General features: G+C 38.0%; 6 protein-coding genes and 1 long non-coding RNA gene across 8 annotated transcripts; 5 read left to right on the forward strand and 2 right to left on the reverse strand.

Moving 5' to 3' along the window:
- The first annotated feature begins 36 nt into the window (after positions 1-36).
- LOC133841068 (uncharacterized) lies at positions 37-1683 on the forward strand. The gene is made up of 2 exons (XM_062273332.1): positions 37-568; positions 1274-1683. Exons 1-2 carry the CDS (start codon positions 65-67, stop codon positions 1676-1678), a joined length of 909 nt encoding a protein of 302 aa, XP_062129316.1. The 5' UTR covers positions 37-64; the 3' UTR covers positions 1679-1683.
- Positions 1679-2342, forward strand: LOC133840006 (sensory neuron membrane protein 2-like; the record flags this gene model as incomplete). Its single annotated transcript, XM_062271659.1, has 2 exons — positions 1679-1978; positions 2038-2342. Coding segments are annotated over 2 exons (513 nt in total), but the record flags the coding sequence as incomplete, so codon positions are not given.
- A 1884-nt stretch (positions 2343-4226) lies between these two features.
- On the forward strand, positions 4227-5243 carry LOC133840007 (uncharacterized). Its single transcript, XM_062271660.1, has 3 exons — positions 4227-4246; positions 4319-4528; positions 4838-5243. Exons 1-3 carry the CDS (start codon positions 4227-4229, stop codon positions 5232-5234), a joined length of 627 nt encoding a protein of 208 aa, XP_062127644.1. The 3' UTR covers positions 5235-5243.
- A 7558-nt stretch (positions 5244-12801) lies between these two features.
- Positions 12802-13823, reverse strand: LOC133845305 (uncharacterized). Of its 2 annotated transcripts, none has more exons than XR_009894733.1 (3): positions 13678-13823; positions 13056-13183; positions 12802-12993 (listed from the first exon to the last, which is right to left on the reverse strand). It is a non-coding gene; the product is annotated as an uncharacterized LOC133845305 (long non-coding RNA). The 2 variants fall into 2 exon arrangements; XR_009894734.1 differs by lacking the exon at positions 13678-13823 and adding an exon at positions 13530-13609.
- Positions 13533-14872, forward strand: LOC133845304 (uncharacterized). Its single transcript, XM_062279733.1, has 2 exons — positions 13533-13678; positions 13854-14872. Exons 1-2 carry the CDS (start codon positions 13667-13669, stop codon positions 14256-14258), a joined length of 417 nt encoding a protein of 138 aa, XP_062135717.1. The 5' UTR covers positions 13533-13666; the 3' UTR covers positions 14259-14872.
- Positions 14873-15280: 408 nt separating this feature from the next.
- Positions 15281-17046, forward strand: LOC133843134 (dynactin subunit 4). Its single transcript, XM_062276555.1, has one exon. The coding sequence runs from the start codon at positions 15362-15364 to the stop codon at positions 16889-16891; it is 1530 nt and encodes a 509-aa protein (XP_062132539.1). The 5' UTR covers positions 15281-15361; the 3' UTR covers positions 16892-17046.
- Positions 16924-18493, reverse strand: LOC133843140 (retinol dehydrogenase 12-like). Its single transcript, XM_062276565.1, has 5 exons — positions 18370-18493; positions 18036-18299; positions 17643-17799; positions 17326-17585; positions 16924-17271 (listed from the first exon to the last, which is right to left on the reverse strand). Exons 1-5 carry the CDS (start codon positions 18447-18449, stop codon positions 17043-17045), a joined length of 990 nt encoding a protein of 329 aa, XP_062132549.1. The 5' UTR covers positions 18450-18493; the 3' UTR covers positions 16924-17042.
- Positions 18494-19053: the final 560 nt, after the last annotated feature.

The following is a 19053-nucleotide window of genomic DNA, read 5'->3' on the forward strand; positions in this document are numbered from 1 at the left end:
ATATATGCTTAGAAATAAAAATTTCTCGCAGCTCTTATAGAAGTGATCTGACTGAACGGGAATAATGTTCGAAAATAGATTCTGGTTAAAGATCGCTTCGTTGTTGTCGTTCTGTGCATTCACCATTTGTTTGTTTGTGATCTCTTGTTGCTTTAGTTATCAGCATGAATGGATTAAAGCGAACACAAATTTCGAGGATTCTATGTTCGCCATGGACATGTGGTCGCATTCACCATTTGGCAAGCTCAAGATTTACATTTTCAATGTGACGAATGCAGAGAATTATCTCAATGGCCGCGATGAGAAAATACATCTACAGCAGATCGGTCCTATAACATACGATATTAAAAGCTCCAACAAAATTCTCCATCGCGTCAAGGACAGTGTGAAATATCAAAAGGAGCGCTTTCTGCACATCGATTTTATGCCCTACGAGAGCATTTCCCCGGACATTCTCAGCAAGACCATTATACAGGCCGACAAAAAGTGTTTTTGCTGGCAAGATGAGACTTTTCTTTCCAGCAGCGTCTACGATTTTCTACACATCACCTTTGGTCCTCTAAATAATGTAAGTAAACTAACACGCGATAAAACAAAAAAGAAAGCTACAGTCGAGTGAGCTTGACTCTGGGATACACGCTACCCATTTTCCATTAGAGCCATATTCTATAAATATACCAAATTAATATGCTGGAAAAGTCTTTAAATATACAGAGAGCTATATTTGGTATATCGTATTGTATTATATTAAAAAATATCATAGAGCAAATAATATACCAAACTGTTAGCCTATGCAATTAAGACCCGATTGCAGTAGGCGTTTTTTGTCACAACAAAAATCGAATAACAAGCTAGAGCTAGAGTTGCTTTGGCTGACAATCTGGTATGTTGTGCCGTCTATGGTTTATTTTGAATGTGGTACTATATCGATATACCAAATATAATATTTGGCATGTTTTTAGTATTTTGTAGGATTTTCGGTATATTTGGAAAATAGTATGCTTTTATTCAAAATGGGTAAGGGGTATCTCACAGTCGAGCACACTCAACTGTAGCTTTCTGACTTGTTTAGTTTCTGAGTGTTCATACAAATAGATATGCATTTCCTGTATGCACAAAGTTATAACACCCTTCTACCCTATGTTTAACGTGTATAAGCATGAAAGATTGATCTTATGTTATATTATATTATGATTCAGTTATGATTCAGAGCGATAGTTTGAAAAGGCGGACCGCAGTTTTTTTAGTATTCTCTCTTTTTTGTATCATTTAGATATTTAAGAAGAAAGAGGAGGATTTTACAGTCAACATTGGCCCGAAGCATGGAATGGAAAATTTCTTTCGCATACTAACTCTCAACGGAGAGCACTCGATTAAGACGAAAAATGGGGCAACTTTCAATGAAGGTTGTCCTATCAATGTGCAAGGAGCATTTGACAATTCACTCTTTCCACCCTTCATCACAAAGAACACCTCGCTGAATATCTTCGCAAGAGAATTGTGTCGAGTTATCCCACTTCATTATCAACGGAAGGTGATGCTAGAAGGTCTTAAATGTTATAGGTATCTGCTCCTGCGGCCCAATGAGACAGCGCCTGATTGCTTATCTGAAACAAATGGCGTGCGATTGCCCAAGGGCATGTTTAATGTACCGAAGTGTTTGTTGGACGGTGAGTGAAAGATCTATCTAGAGTTCTGCTGTCGTCTATTCAATTGTTGCTTAACATTTCTTCATTGGCATAAAGAGGATGTTCCTTTGGCATTCTCGGCACCACACTTCTATGGCAGCAGCTATAATTGGTCAAAGTATTTCGAGGGCCTTAAACCCAATGCTACAGAGCACGAAGCTTTTATCCTGTTGGAACCCATGATGGGTATACCGATCATTGAAAGGCTTCGTTTCCAGTCGAACACCATCATGCCTACTTGTAACAGGAACTTGGATAATAAGATTGTACCGAGATTTTGGTACGACTTTGTAAGTAATTTTGGCTTGCCAATCAGTATTTCGCAATACTAATATAATAATATTTTTAGGAAATGGCTGAACTACCCTTTAAGGTACTTTTCGTCCTTTACTTTAACGTAAACGCACTACCAGTGCTGCAACCAATGATTATGGTGGTGTTACTGCTGGGCGCTATTTGGAGTCTGTACAAAATAGGAAGATTAATTCTGCAGAGAAAACGCGCTGCTGCAGTGGCAGAGGGCGGTCAGTCGTATTATCATGAAAACACAACCTCAATGTGAACATAATATCATTAGCTGAATGGTAAATTTTTTAATGTAAAATCGCGACAAAATCGTTGCACTCTTAATCAGTTTTATTAATAAAGATCACGTTATATCCATATTGATATTGAGTTCAACTTCCTCAACCAACTCCGTAAAATATTTTACGAAGTTAGCTACTGAGAATGGGAAGCATGCTGAAAATCACGTATACGTCAAGTGGTTCCAAAGCAAAACAAGTATAGTAAGGTGTTGTAAATAAGGAAATAAAACAATTGAGCTGTATGTAAATCGAAGTATTGACGTTCCATGTGCCCGATTGTGTTGTGTTTGAACTCTAGCAGCGGCTTTTATGCGAGTATATCCAAAATATGTATTACGTTTTGTAATTATCAATTTGACGTACAATTTTGTACATACATGCCTTGCAAAATTGGGAATCAAGAGTCAGTCAGAGCCCAAATATCGCACATCAAAATAAAGGTTGCAAAGCCAATAAAAAAAACAGCTTTCACAGTGGGTCGATGTGGGCAGACAGAAAAATTTCCACAAGCACCTATAGTCATAAGTGCTATAATAAAATATGGTCATATTTAAGTATTATTATTGAGTTATTTACTTTCACACATGTAGTCAACCATGCCCTGAACCTGCAGCTTGAACTGTGCTCAAAGCAAGAGCCCAAAATAATTACAATTAATTAGATAACAAATTCGAAAATTGGCACAGCTAAAAAATTGAAGAACAGTCAACTCTGGAGTGCTAGAAACGTGCTGGCAAAACGTGATTCAACAAACAATGTCGATGAACAGTCTTCAACCTCAAATTCCCGCTGCACTCAATGCGTATACGTAATAAATTTATATTTTTATATTGCATATATATATTTAATATAATATATATATATAATAATATATAATTAAGTAGTCTTCATTATAGTGAGTGTTGATATTTTACGATAAGAAATTGCTTAAACAGCATAATAATCCACTTCAATCACAAGCATGTTATTTACGAGTAAGATAAGAGTATTCGAGTATTTATTTTTTGGCCGTTTTCATTTAATTAGCACGAGAATATTTATTATTATACCTACTTAGTCATATTACTTATATAGTAAATAAAGAAATCCTCTTCATGATGTTGCCAAGCTCATTTTATGAGGGAAATGTTAAGCTTGATTTGCGCACTCGGATAACTCTGTTAACGAACAGTACCATACAACATTTTTAAGCAAGATTCCTTATCCGAACGTTTCTAATATATTAAATTTCAAGAAAATGCCAAATCTCAAATGTCATACATGTGTGAACCATTGTTAAGGTTTTAATAAAAATATTTTTTTTGCGTAAATTACATGGAATTTTTTTTTTAATTTTCCGTCTAACCACGATCCCAAGCATTACGCATAGGGTATTTGCATACTCTAACCGCATAAACCTATATTAATAATTAATAAAGTGTACATCAATAGTTCACGATAAAAACCGCATTAACATTAACATACCATCAATGTGAGGATTTTCCTAAATGTTGCCCTATTTTATTTGTTGTATCATTTCAACGCTGCATTAAGAAAGGCTTTGAAATTTATCAGAGCAGAACGAAATGTTTCAAATCTCCAAATATCAGGTCAAATTTCTTTTAGCGAAAATGTAGTATGCTGCTCTTTGAAAATATTTGAGAAATGTGGGAATAAAAAGTAGGACACTATGGAAAAGAAGAATAAGAATAAAAGTTAATCTAGTAATAATATTAAAATTCGCAAACATTTAAAGAAACCCGAAGCCAGAAAACTTACTTGTACGGGAGATTGTAGCTCTGCTTTCACAAATATTCAATTTCCAAAAGGGAAGTAATCATTAAATCACTCTAGTAAAACCCAAATTTATTTAAAACAGGAAATGACTTAAAGCTCGGTAAGTAGTTGAACGAACTCAAACTGGAATTGATTCTCGCAGCTCTTTTAGAAGTGATCTGACTGAACAGGAATCATGGTCGAATATAGCTTCCGGTTAAAGATTGCCTCGCTGCTGTCTTTCTGTGCACTAAACATTTGTTTGTTTGTGATCTCTTGTCGCTGTAGTTATCTGCATGAATGGATAAAAGCGAACACAAATTTCGAGGATTCTCATTCACCATTTGGCAAAATCAAGATTTACATTTTCAATGTGACAAATGCAGAAAAGTATCTCATTGGCCGCGATAAGAAAATACATCTACAGCAGATCGGTCCCATAACATACGAAATCACTGGCTACAACGAAATACTCAATCGCATCAAGGACAGTGTGACGTATGGCAAGGAAAATCAATTTTGTGCCCTACAAAAGCGTTTCTCTGGAAATTCTCGGCGAGACAATTGTGCAGGCCAACAATCAATTTCTTCGCGACCCAGGGAAATTTATTTTCAATAGATTTCACTTAATGCTTTCCGGTGTTCCCAAACATTACTCTCTTTCTCCTCAGCAGTGTCAATGATTTTTTTAACCAGCATGTCTTATTCTCTCAACAATGTGAGTGAAATTAGCACACGATAAAAACATGAAATCTTTAATATTTTTATTCGAAGTGAAAATTTAAAGAGCCTTAATGAGACAAATTAATTCACTCCTTACAGCAGTTTTGCAGTTCTTAAAATCAACAAGTACTGTCTCTCTTGTATCCCTCAGGAAAATAAGAATAGAGAAACCGTCAACATTGGCGAGAAGCATGGAATGAAGAATTTTTTCCGCATACTGACTCTCAACGGAGTGAGTTCAATCAAACAAAATGATCGGGTAACTTTCCGTGACAGTTGTCCCATCAATGTGGGAAGAGCATTTGACAATTTACTCTTTCCACCCTTCATCACGCAGTTCACCTTCCTGAATATAATATCCTACGAATTATGTAGCGTTATCCCACTTCAATATCAGAGCGAGGAGATACACCATGGCCTCCATGGCTATCGTTATGAGCTTATGCCGCCCAAGGAAACGAAATGTTTTCAGAACTGTTAAGTGAACCGTTGCCCAAGGACATGTTTGATGTATCTAATTGTGTTCAAGATAAAATGCAGCTAGTGTTCATTCAACCATTTCTTGTCTAGTGCCTTGGTTTGAAAAAGTTCAAACTGCCTTCTCGGCACCGCACTTCTATGGCAGCAAGTATGATTGGTCGGACCATTTCGAGGACCTTAATCCCAAAGCTGAAGAGCATGAAGCTTTCATCTTCCTTGAACCCATGACTGGTGTAAAGATCAAGGAGAGGATTCGCTTCCAGTCGAACACCGTCATGCCCAATTGAAATTATTTGAATAATCAACAGAGTAAGCTCAGCAATAAAATCGTGCCCAGATTTTTGTTTGATTTTGTAAGTAATATTCGCTGGCCAATAGTTTTTGTCCAAACCCAATTCAATGATCAATTCCTTTCTAGGAGATGGGTGAACTACCGCTATGCGTATTCTCCTTCACCTTAATGTTAACGTAACGTCAGTGCTGCAGTTAATCGCTATGACCGTGCAACTGCTGGACGCCATTAAAAGATTAATTCTGAAGAGCAAATTGCAGCTGCACTGGCACTGGTTTAATTTGCTTTTCCTTTAAAGCCATTTTTTTAATAAAAAGTGGGTTCTTTATTTAAGTTATAATTTTAATTATTAGCTGAATGGTAAAACTTGTATTATAATATCGCGACAAAATCGTAACATTATTAATAAATATCGCGTTATATCGTTATTGATATTGAGTCCGACTTCTACAACGAAGTTAGCACTAACTAGAACAAGAATCGAAAGACATAATACGGAATACTGAGTATAAAAAGCATGCTATAAATCACGTATACGCCAAGTAGCTCCAAAGCAAAACAAGTTGCGTAAAGTGTTGTAAATAAGGAAACAAAACTGTTGAGCTACATATATGTGGGATTGGTTTTATGATTATGTTTATTTATTATTTCATAAGTTTAATCCTTAATTATTATTGTATTGAGTTTATTTATTAATTTAATTATTTAAAAATATACGTCGCGGTCGTCGTTAGCACGTCTTGCTTTTTTCGTCGTCGTCACAAAAGTCATCTTCCAAGTCTCTTGTATCGACTTCCTTCTCAATCGATACTCCTTCTCAATCGATACTCCTATCTTCATATCATCGATACTCCTTTCTTCATATCATCGATAGGGGATAGATTGGCGTTGCCAGACCCATTCCCACAACTCGGCCATCCTCTCATGCATTCGCCTCGAATGCGTCGTCGTTGCAGTCGCCATCTGGAACCCATGGTTTCATGAATTCCGCACATGTGGTAGTTTGTCTCGGTCCCTCATAGAACACCGCATCTTTGGTTACATCATAGGTATCATTCGGTTTTGATTTTGTCACACGGTAGGGGCCAAAATATTTAGCTTTTAATTTAAGCCCACCTCCTAGTTGAGTGCGTTTTATAGCTACAAGGTCGTTGACTTTGTAAGTTGTAGCTGGCTTTCGTCGAAGATTGTATGAGCGCTTATTCTCATCTTGAATATTCGCTATCTGCTGTTTGGCCTGCATTCGGAGCTCGTCTCTGTTGTTGTTAAACATCTGAATCATCTCGTCGGCAATGATCTGCTTTAAAATGAGGTCGTCTTTAGTATGCATCTTGATGCCAAAAAGCAACTCAAACGGCGTAGCTTGGGTACTTCTACAATACGTCGAATTGATGGTTTGTTGCACCTTGCCCACGTGTTTATACCATTTGGTAGGGTCGTCGATCGACATCTTAGATAGCACTGAAATGATAATAGAATTTAATCGTTCAACTTGTCCGTTGGCCCTTGGTAAACCAGTCGTTATTAAATGATGAGCTATGTTCTCCAATTCGCAATAACTTTTGAACTCGTCTGATGTGAATGCGGAACCTCTGTCGGTGATGATTTGGATTGGGATTTCCAAACATTAAGCTCTGCGTCTGCAGCCTCATTGTGACTTCTTGCGCTGACGTCGTCTTTGTCGGGTAAAGCCAACAGAACTTCGTGAATCCGTCAATAATAGCTAGGATATGCTTGTATTGCTTATGCGTAGATTCCAGAGGCCCAAGAAAGTCGATGTGGAAGGTTTGCAGTGGTTCTTCTTCTTTCGGAATCGGATGCAGCTCTCCCTCCTTCTTGCCACTTTTACGACTAAGCACAATGCAAGGTATGCAACATCGAATTTGCTGCTGTATTTTCTCCTCCAACTTCGGAATGTGATACTGCTTTCCAATAATTTCTTTTGTCTTTTTTTACGGAGAAATGACCTCTCTCGTGCGCTGACTTAATAATCTCGCGTTGCATACTCAAAGGAACCACAATTAACTCATTGTCGTCGATAAGTTTGTGTAGAAGTCCGCCTTTCATAAAGTAATTATTATGAGAGCTTCTATCTCGTAGAACGTCAATAATGGCCTTCAACTCGTCGTCCTGCACTTGGATGGATTTTAGTCTGCTATATACGGTATCGTCGGTAATCATCATCATTGTAGGGTAACGGCTAAGAGCATCCGCATGACGCATTTTGTTGCCGGCTCTGTGCTCAGGAGTGTAGCTAAATTCTTGGAGAACCATGATCCATCGAGCAATTTTCTGGCTTATGTTATGTTTATTCATCGATTTTATGGATGCATCGCAATCGCTTATGAGCTTAAAGTGCTTGCCCAGAAGATAAACTCGGAACTTTCTCAATGCTACTACCACTGCCAAAAGTTCTAATTCGTAGCTCGTGAGACGTCGTTCAGCATCTGAAGTTTTTGCTCATGTAGTATACTGGGTGTACACTTCCATCATCAGGTGATTTCTGCAGCAAGACAGCACCAAATCCATCAATCGATGCGTCCGTGTGCAATTCGGTTTCGTGTTTTGGGTCGAATATTTTAAGACAGGCTTCATTGTTATTAGCGATTTCAGACTGTTAATCGCACTCAGCGCTCTATCGTCAATTGAAAATTTGGCATCTTTCTTCAATAAATCGGTCAACGGTTTTGCAATGATTGAGAACATTGGAATAAACTTTCGAAAATATCCTACTAGGCCCAAAAAACTTTGGAGTTGTTTTTGGTTCACTGGAATTGGGAATTTTGTAACGGCGCATGTCTTCTCATCAGATATTTTTATTTTATTGTTCTCTATAATATGACCTAAGAATTGTATTTTTGTCTTCAGGAAACTACATTTTTTGAAATTTATATTTAGTCCATATTCTTGGCAACGTTGGAACACGATTGAAAGATTTTTCACAGCTTCTTCTTCAGTTTTCGCTGGTATAATTATATCGTCCACATAAGGTAAAGCAATGCCTTTACGCGTCAAATCTCGAAATATGGCATTTACATGTCTTTGAAAGACACCAGGTGAATTGCTCAATCCAAACGGCACTTTGCGGAACTGATACTGACCGCTGTGTGTTACAAATGATGTATATTTTCGGCTGTCTTGGTTAACATCGACATGAAAGAAGCCATTTTTAAGGTCAATAGTGCTGAAGTAACTGGCTTCCTGCAATCTGTCAAGTTGATCCTCAATCAGTGGCAACGGAAATGGATCTCGCACTATTACCTTGTTTAATCGTCTATAATCGATGCATAACCGTGGGGTACCATCACGTTTTTTTACAAGCACCACGGGACTACAGTACTGTGAGTCAGAATGCTCGACTATACCACTTTGCAACCACTGCTCTACTTGATCATCGATTATGCAGCGTTCTGTGAAAGGAAATCTGCGCGGCCGTGAATATATCGGAGTCTCATCATTTACCACTATTTTCATTTCAACGTTTGTCGACTTTGTACACTCCGGCTTGTAGTTTTTGATGAGTTTACTCACATAGTCAATTGAGGTTTTACTAGATTTTTCATCGATATCAATCATATTACTCTCAGCACTGTCAATTTCTATTTTCATCATCATGTCTATTTCATTTGTAGAGTCATAATTTGGTTTTTGATTGTTATTGGAGTTATTACACTCACTCTTGACTTTGCGAACTGTTAAACCATCCGGTTTTATAATTATTTCGGCATTTTTAGCAAAAGTTTCACCTAAAACTATTTCGTTGGGAAGTATTTCTGCGGTAACCACCAGAAATTCTGTCTCATATTCTTCACCGTCAATAAATAGTTTCTCTTTAAACGATCCGATTGGTTTTATTTTATTTTTAGAACCGAAACCCGTTAAATAAATATTCACTTTATTTAAGACTGAACTGTTCAAACTTTTGTACGACACGTCATTCATGATATTGTACTTGCTTCCCGAATCAAAGAAGGCTACGAAATTCTTATCTTGAACTCTCACTCGTTTGTACATCACTGAATCTTCGTCCACAATTTTTCGCATATTAGGTTTACTCTCACTTTCGGCTTTGTTATTATTATTTTGACAATCTTTCGAAATGTGACCAAAGCTTTTGCAACTAAAGCATCTCTTGCCTTTACTCTTATGATCGCAATTCTCGGAAACATGTCCCTTGCCGCCACAATTATAGCATTTTATAGCGTTTTTATTATTATCTTTGTCGTCATATTTTTCCTTTGCGTCACTCCACTGTTCTTTTTTATTTGTATTTTTTGAATAATCATCGTTTTTCACATAGTTCACTTTTCCCTTCATTTTTTCGTACGCTTTTAGTTTTCTTTGAACTCTTTGATATCTCGGGCATTATATAATATAGATTTATTAACACTTCGATCACTTATGCCATCTATCACGTATTGCATAATAGCTTCATCATCTATATTTCCGCGCGTTGCTAGTTCCTTCATTATCATTAAGTACTCTAAGACACTTTCACTTCGTTTCATTTTTCTTTCACTCATCTGTGTGTGAAGTTCTGCACTATTTGTTGTCTTTTTGAATTCACTAAGAAGTGCTTGTTTTAATGCTTGCCACGTTGATATACCACGCTCACTTGATACAAACATACGAGCCAAACCTCTAAGCGATCGTTTTGCAAATATAAACTTATGTAAGCTGTCCCACTGCATTATAGAAGCCATATCTTCAAAATCATTAATCCACACTTCGATTGATAATGTATCATCGCCACTGAATAAACGGATTGAATCCTCGATATCTCGAAAATTAAGAGCGAATCTTGGCACGTTCCCATTGCCTACGGCAGCGAACTCAATATTCCTTTCCATTACTGTCGAATTAGCTGTATTTGGTTTGCTTCTATTTTCTTTTTCACGAGCACTCTGTATTTCTGCTGTTCTATATCTCTCGTCACTACCTGCCAGACTCACACTTTCGTCGTTAACGTTGTTCACATCGTCTATGTGCACTTCGTTTAATTCGTCAGCTACATCGTTAGCGTCAAAATCATCATCGTCGTCATCTTCTTCTTGTTCATCATCGGCATCAAGCAGTTGTCCCCTTCGCATATTCGAGAATATGTGATTTGCTAAATCGTTCACATTATGACGTATGTCAAGCAAATGGCAGATTATAACAAGATCACCGTCTGTTAGATTTGCAGCAACGAAATTTATTTTCTCCTTGTATTCTTGGCTATTTTCATCATATTCAAATCCTTTAAATTCACGTAAGCGTTCACGATTTTACGATCCCCTTCACTTTCAAACACAAATTTATGCAGCAAACTAATATTCTTTCTTTTTGCAATTCGCAAATTTTTGCATACCTCTTCAAATTCACCAAGTCGCGACATTTTTTCGAATTTCACCAGAATGTTTCTCAATGTTCAAGATTTTTTATGTATTCGTAAATGTATGTCGGACACACGCTTGTAAACGTTTACGCAACTTTGCACAACATTGTGAAATAGACCAATTTGCACACATTACACCACATTGTGAAATACTTCATTAGGCTTTTCTTTTTAGGTTGAGCCCCCAATATATGTGGGATTGGTTTTATGATTATGTTTATTTATTATTTCATAAGTTTAATCCTTAATTATTATTGTATTGAGTTTATTTATTAATTTAATTATTTAAAAATATACGTCGCGGTCGTCGTTAGCACGTCTTGCTTTTTTCGTCGTCGTCACAAAAGTCATCTTCCAAGTCTCTTGTATCGACTTCCTTCTCAATCGATACTCCTTCTCAATCGATACTCCTATCTTCATATCATCGATACTCCTTTCTTCATATCATCGATAGGGGATAGATTGGCGTTGCCAGACCCATTCCCACATATATATATATGAAAGGGGAAATATTGACGTTCCATAAGCGTCCTGCGCAATGTGCCCAATAGTGTTGTGTTTGTACTCTAGCAGCGGCTTTTATACAAGTATATCAACATATGTATCTATGTGCATTATTCATTATCAGTGTGAGTTTTGCGTTGCGAATTTCGAGCGTTTTGTAATTATCAATTAGACGTGAAATTTTTTGCACGCCGTGCAAATGTTTGTGATTCGAAATATAAGAGCATGAATTGAGTCAGGCCAGAACACAAAACTCTATCTCTGAAGTGAGCACTACACACAACAGCAGAGGTTGCAATGTCAATAAAAAACAGCTTTCATTGTGGATCGCAGGTGGCAGACATAAAAAATTTCCATATTCCATAATAGACTTAACGTAAAAGTGCTATAATGATAGATGGTGATATTTAAGTATTATTATTATACACGTATTTACTTTCACACGTATAGCCAACAAAAGAGGGCGCAGCTCTTAATCCCCTGGACCTGGGGCTTGAACTGTGCTCAAAGAAAGAGCCCAAAACAATTGCAATTAATTAGATACCAGGTTCGAAATTTGACACAGCTAAAGAATTGAAGAACAGTCAACTCTGCAGTGCTGAAAACGTGCTGGCGAAACGTGATTGAACAAACAATGTCGATGACCAGTTGCAAACTGTCTTCGTCCTCAAATTTCCGTTGCGCTGAGTGCGTATACGTAATATGCTTAACTTCTATAATACGAGTACTATGCATTTTCAGACAATATTTATATAATATATGATAGTGAGTGTTGTTGTTTTCCGCTTTTTGCAAATTTTCACACCCTAATTGTGACTGCCAAAATATTTAATTTCGCACATGGAATATTACGAGAAGAAATTGCTACAAAACAGCATCAACATCCACATCAACAACAAGCATGCTGGCTCTCTTGTTGTTATTTGTGAGAATACGAGTATTTATTTTTATGCCCGCCATGCCTTATTTAATTAGCACTCTCATATTTATTTATATATGTATTTAATCATATTACTTAAATGATAAATAAAGAAAAATTCCTTTTGATTTTGTTACCATGTTCAATTTATGATGTCTATATTCAGCTTAATGTAAGCTCACAGGAAATATCCACTCGGAAATCTCTGATAGCTAACAGTTGATTTAAATGATTTAGATTACTGATAAATTTCAAAATCAAAACGGGGAAATTTCGAACAATATTATTTATTTTACATGACTTATTTATACTTACAAATTAATCAATGCAGTAATAATATTATTCTAGAGAATTAGAGCTTCGAGCCTCTTACAAACAAATAATTAGAAAGCAAAATACAAAAAAAAGCTGAAAATGTTAACAACCGTTTAACTGGAAATCTATTAAAATTATTAAATACACAAAAGAGTGACGAAAGCTCTCAGAGTTACACACAGTGGCTTACTCATTTGCTTGCCCCTTTTTATTCAAATTTCCAAATATTTGCGTCTAATTCGTCATACACTTGTATTAGGTGCAATGTTATAAACTTTTACGATAATATTTATAAATGATTCATTGTGGTTTTTATAAAGACAGGTTGTCTATTAATAGCTGCCCGCGCCATGCTAAAATATATGCTTAAATTTAGCTTAGAACTCTACAGACTATATACTATATATAGACTTACATATTCCCCTTAATGCAATTATCAGTCTTAACCGCAAGCTGGGCGCCAGGTACAAATCTTATGAAAACGTCACATGAATAAAAAAAATCCACGAACGCCCAACAATAAATCTCAAATTTTTAGAATGTCTGGAATAAAATATGGAAAAAATTTATATATACTACATTTGGCTCAAAACAAAGACAATAATTAAATAATTCCATTTTGACGAAATCTTTCCGCATTGTTAAAAGTTTTCCAAATCAAACTAGAAACGAGCACGCGGCACGCGGAGTTTAACGGCAATTAGAACCTGCCCACAGACTGAATCATGACGAGATGCTGGGCATGCGCAGCAGTAGTCCAGACACTCGAAGTTAGACCTGACTGAATATGAGGTGCGTTCAACAATTGCGTCACAGCTGGAGTCAGCGTCTGATTTGCCAAAATGAAAACAAAAACGTATTTTTCGCATTGGGGTGCGAATCAGCGCACATTTTCGTATATATAGGGGAACGATTCTTAAAAGTTCATCACACAGAACAAGCGCAGCCAGCAGTCAACATTCAACACTCAAAGCTCTCAAGCACTCAACCAAGCATTCACCCAAAGGATATTTGAATATTACTAAAATGGAATTTACGGTAAGCATCAACTGCATCCTGTTATCAAGTTGACATTGATACTTCGTTCATTCGGAATATTGATATCGTTTACATTCGTAGGCTAATCGATAATGTTAACAGCAATTCGATTTAGTATTTAAAACTCATGGATTATGTCGACGACAAACCTAATCAATATATTTCATTTCTGCAGCAATTTTATACATGGTTAAGCCTGGTGTTCACCATTATCATCTGCAAGTTGTCGGAGTGCAGTGCCAAGCCCACTTTATACGAACTGGATAGTTACGAGCACAGCTACGACCCCAGCTACGGTCACAGAAGCTATGACAGCGGCGGCAGTGGAAATACCTATGCTCTAACATACGGCCAGCCAATAACATCAGAACACCTGGATAAGCTTGACACAGGCTATTACTATGTGGATAACGGGTATATTGCTCCCGTTCCCAGCAGTAGCAGTAGCTCCAATCAACGCAGTCTCAATGCCTACAGCGGCGATGTCCTGTCCGATGGCTACAGGTTCGCACCAATTGCCCGCTACAGGAGCACACGCACCAAGCGCAAGAAGCTCTTTGTGCCCAACTTCTTTGGCTAAGCACTCGGCGCACCGAAAATGTCTAAGAAGTGTTAGACGAGAGTACAGACTGACGATGATGTTTGTTATATTATACAATTGTTTTAATACCTTATTTAATTCTAACTAGTCTAAGTATTGTGATTGACACACCAACAAGTACCTTATTTGTATTTTAATATTATAAGCAATAAAAACATTACATAAATTAAAAAAATAAGACTCTTTAAAAATACACTGTTAGACTTTTCGAGGCTTTTGTGAAATAGGAAATGATTTCATGCCTAACGTGACATGTTTCAGCTTTTTTAAGAATTAGTTTACTAAAGCAGGAAATGATTTCATGTTTACTCCAGATGGTTTTTCATGTAAAGCAGCATAATACACTATTTAAGTAAATGTTTAGCGCGAATTTGACAGCAATATGTTAATTGGCTACTTAACTGAGGCGGCTAAATAGTCAAAGCAAACAAATATGAGAAATGCCTAGAAACAGTTTAAGTAACCAGTAATGTTGTAGGCGAATATGTATTAAGAAAGTGAAAACTAGTCTCTTAAAATAAAATTTATATTTATAAAATTTATATTTTATTTTAAAATAAATTTTAAAAATAAATAAATATTTTATTCAAAAATGCACAACAAAATATAAAATACAACTAATGCACAATAACAACTAAAAGCAAGCTGCCAACCTAACGGAAAAATTCAAAACACTGTAGAAACTCTGTTAAAAATAATACCAAAAATTGTATAGCAATGTGACCGCAAGTGTGAAAAAACATCAGCGCTCAGCGGGAATCAAAACAATGTCTTGCTTATGATCATCGATTATTTCGATATCGATTAGTTTAAAAAGGCAAGCGAATGGAAAGAAAATGAGCCAATACGAAATTACTTGTACCACAAGCAAAGCTGCGCTATAATTTTAGAAGAATCATAAAATTTCACACTTAGAACAATGATATGTTTCGGTGCATTTCAAATCCTACACTTAGATAACAATTTACGGTCACCCTAATAGAGACAGCTGTCAGCTATCGATTTCGTCATTTTTAACAGAAAGAAGAAGAAATATTCGCAAACTAGACTGCAGAAAAGTGCACTTTGTTTTTTCGTAAAAGATGAGTTTTATGCAACCGAGTCCCGTGAAATATGCTTGTTCATGTGGCATACTAAATCCGATAAATAAACTCTTCTTCTGCCGCCACTGCCCAAAGTTACGATGTGGCTTCTGTGTGTGCCACGAAATTGAGTCACACTTCTGCTCCAATTGTTTGGAAAATATACCATCGTCGGAGGCTCGACACAAGAAGAACTGCTGCGCCAACTGCTTCGATTGCCCATGCTGCCAGCACACGCTGTCCGCCCGGGCCACCACTGTGGCCGTGGTGCGCAAAACGGAAGAGGCCAAGGAGGGTGAAAGTGGTGCATCGGAAGCCGCACCCAGTCCAAAGCCCTCGGCGATGCCCACAACTAAGAAAATGTATTACTTGTCATGCCTGTCGTGCCGTTGGACTACGCGTGACGTTGGCATTCCCGATCAAGGCGTGGCCACGGGAACCTGGCCAGACAACGAGTGCTTGTACCAGGTGCGATTTAATACGCTCATGGAATACTATCAGACGGTGGTGTTACAAGAAAAGCAGGAGAAACAGGAGTTTCTGCGTCGCAAGGCGCCCAAACCACATAAGTTTCCAAGTCTGACAGATCGCACGGGTCTCACGGTGTCGCTAATACGACGCCAGATCGGCTGGACCGACAAAAGTTTACCGAAACCGAAGCCAGTAAATATTACAGCCGCTGAGGCAACTGCAGATGTGGAAGCTCTTCCGGCCGACATCTTTACGCAACCCATCAATCTTCGCAACATTACGACTATAGCTCAACGGCACAGCCAGCCTGCGGATCAACCGACGGCGGTGAGCAAACTGTATCCACAGCGACGTTCATTGTGGATAAAGCGATCGCTGCGTTGCCGTCAATGCGAGCACAATCTCATTAAGCCGGAGTATCATCCTACATCGATCAAATATCGCATTCAGCTTTTCGCCAGCGCCCATGTGCCCGAGGTGGTCATGGTGCGTTGTGAGCAACCATTGCAGCCTGGCCAGAGCAATGCCATACTGCTGAAGTTCACTAATCCCACGATGTACGACATGACCATAAGTGTGCTCGATGCTCCGCCCCAGGAGGTGCAAATCAATGCGGATGCCTTTCAGCAAGCATGCCGCATCAAAGAGGAGGCGGTCACATCGTCGCCACTACTGAAGTCATCAGGTGTGACGTTGGCGCGTCAGAATTCCACACGCGAAGTCAAGCGTGAAGTGAAGGAGAAAGCCAATGCAACAATTGTGCCGCTGGAGAGCGAATTTGTATTAAATCAACGCGATGATTCCAAGGAGTTTGACGAGGATGTGCAAGCGCCCATTGAGGAGCCCAAATTTATTGTGTGGCGCAAGGGCAACAAAGTGCTCTTGAGACTTCAATTTACTCCATCGCCAGAGCTGCAAACAGGCAACGAGGTGACGCTGGCTTTCTGCATGCAGTACACATATGTGAACACTGTGACCAACACACAAGACAAGAAGGAGCCCACAACACATGCTCTCCACTCACGCATCTTCATTCATGCTGGCGACATTGTCAACTAGGCATGGACATTGAGTACAGGCAACTAAGTATATCGATATTAATCCCCGCTTTATTAATGCTAAACAAAAATGTATTTATGTTATTAATTTCAAGCCATTGCTTGGCCGTAAACTGCATCCATTCTATATATTGGCAATAAACTCATACGAACTAATGTTGTGGTATCTTTGGTGCTCCTGTCCACTTCTCGCTCTGCTGCCACAAAAATCGGGAGGCCTTCTCATCGGTAGCCACATCGGCCACTGGCTTTGGCCTGCAATCGCTGAAATACTCGCCAGTAATGCCTTCTAAGGAAGGATCTAAGGCTGCATACAATGTAGTCTGCGCACCACTCTTGGGCGTCTTTATGAAAGGCCACAAAAGTGGCTTAAAGACGAACCTGCAAAACCAATGAAATGTAATCGATGTCACCTTAAAATCACTTCACACTTACTGCACTATGGCGGATTGCAGAATAGCGGAATTGCGGAAGATTTCCGTGTCCACCAGACCAGGATGCAGTGCAGTCACGGTTACGCCGGTGCCTTCTAAACGTTTGGCCAACTCTCGCGTAAACATTACATTAGCCAACTTGCTTTGACAATAAGCATGTGTCTCATCGTAAGATTTTTCGCAGTTCAAGTCATCCACGTTCAGCTTGTGCATTGTGTGCGCCAAGCTGGACACATTGACAATACGACTGGGAGCAGCTTTCTGTAAATCAAATTAAGCTTAGAGCAGAGTTTGAGGGAAGTGGAAAGTGCTGCTCACCTTCAGCAGATCAAGCAACAGACTGGTGAGCAAAAAGTGGCCCAAGTGATTGACGCCTATCTGCATCTCGAAGCCATCCTTGGTGAGGCGACGTGGTCCCCGAAAGATGCCCGCATTGTTAATCAAAATGTGCAGTTTACTCTGCTCTTTTTTGAAGCTGAAATAGATATTGATAATAAGTAAAGTTAGAATATAAGCTTAAGACTTAATAATCAGAAGAATTATTTTGCACGTCATTTGATTTGAATTATTAAACAATGAGCAACATTGTGACGCATTTGAGTTTATATCAATTGCATTAATTAGATTTTTAAATTATTGACAGCTGCATATAAAATTTCGTTAGTTAAGTGTAACTGGTTATCAAAATCAATAAACATAACTTTTACTTACTTCTCGGCAAATGCGCGAATCGACTCAAGCGAAGCCAAGTCGAGCTCGCGATAGAAAACATTTTCATTCTTCGTCTCCTTAATAATTTCTTGTCGTGCCTTTTCCGCTCTGGCCTCATCGCGACAGGCCATGTACACTGTAGCTCCTCGTCGGGCCAGCTCCAACACAGTCTCCTTGCCAATGCCAGTATTCGAACCAGTTACAATCACAATCTTGCCCGTCTCATCGGTTTTCTTTTTAAACTGTCCACCTTGCATATAGTCTCTGCAATACATATGAGCATACATATATATAAGATATATTTCGAAATAGATAGTAAAGCAGTCTAGGTTACCTGATAAGGTAAATCGCTAGACCGATTAGTGCCGGACCGGCAACCAGGGGACTCAGTAAACCATCGGCAATGTTGGGCATTTTGTGGACCTGTTGACTGAGGCGACTCTTCAATTGAACTGATCAAAAATAAGTAGAAACAATGCTCTTTAAACCGATAATTGTGGAATATCACGCTGACGCGAAAGCATACTTCGGAAAGTGGTAGAACAAAATCGGAAAGATATGAGAACTGTTATCAAAATACTGGTTTGTTCTGAGTTTCAATTTCACGAATTTTTTTTAGTTCAACCATTTAATGTCAAGTCATATCTTATCAGAGAAATGAAACCCTCAATCATTCGTAAAGTGGAATGCTAATTATCCGTGGGAACTTTAGCTCGTGGACAATACAATGACTATTAATCTCTTCATAAGTATGTTTATTTATTGTTAAATCATTCTTTTATTATTTGTAATAGACTCCCTTATAGTTCTGATTGTTATTAAAGTGAACTCCGCCCGAAAATATTAAATTACATTTAATACAAAAATACAAAATTTGAAAATTATTTAATATTTTTCTTGTGATTAACTTAAATACGCAACAAAATGTGATACAAATTAATTTGTATTTCTTCCATATTCCTTTACATTAAAGAATTCCAGCAATTGGCGACTACTTCTAATAAATAAAAAACTGTTG

Source organism: Drosophila sulfurigaster, chromosome 3 (genome assembly GCF_023558435.1).
Source record: "Drosophila sulfurigaster albostrigata strain 15112-1811.04 chromosome 3, ASM2355843v2, whole genome shotgun sequence".
In the NCBI taxonomy this organism is placed as follows: domain Eukaryota; kingdom Metazoa; phylum Arthropoda; class Insecta; order Diptera; family Drosophilidae; genus Drosophila; species Drosophila sulfurigaster.

Bases quoted from the DNA above. Each gene is read 5' to 3' on its own strand.
- LOC133841068 (XM_062273332.1), top strand. From the start codon at position 65: ATGTTCGAAAATAGATTCTGGTTAAAGATCGCTTCGTTGTTGTCGTTC. The intron at 569-1,273 runs GTAAGTAAACTA...TGTATCATTTAG, and splicing joins CCTTTGGTCCTCTAAATAAT to ATATTTAAGAAGAAAGAGGA.
- LOC133840007 (XM_062271660.1), top strand. From the start codon at position 4,227: ATGGTCGAATATAGCTTCCG. The intron at 4,247-4,318 runs GTTAAAGATTGC...TTGTCGCTGTAG, and splicing joins ATGGTCGAATATAGCTTCCG to TTATCTGCATGAATGGATAA. The intron at 4,529-4,837 runs GTATGGCAAGGA...TGAGACAAATTA, and splicing joins CGCATCAAGGACAGTGTGAC to ATTCACTCCTTACAGCAGTT.
- LOC133843134 (XM_062276555.1), top strand. From the start codon at position 15,362: ATGAGTTTTATGCAACCGAGTCCCGTGAAATATGCTTGTTCATGTGGC.
- LOC133843140 (XM_062276565.1), bottom strand. From the start codon at position 18,449: ATGCCCAACATTGCCGATGGTTTACTGAGTCCCCTGGTTGCCGGTCCG. The intron at 18,300-18,369 runs GTAACCTAGACT...TATGTATTGCAG, and splicing joins CTAGCGATTTACCTTATCAG to AGACTATATGCAAGGTGGAC. The intron at 17,800-18,035 runs GTAAGTAAAAGT...TATCTATTTCAG, and splicing joins ATTCGCGCATTTGCCGAGAA to CTTCAAAAAAGAGCAGAGTA.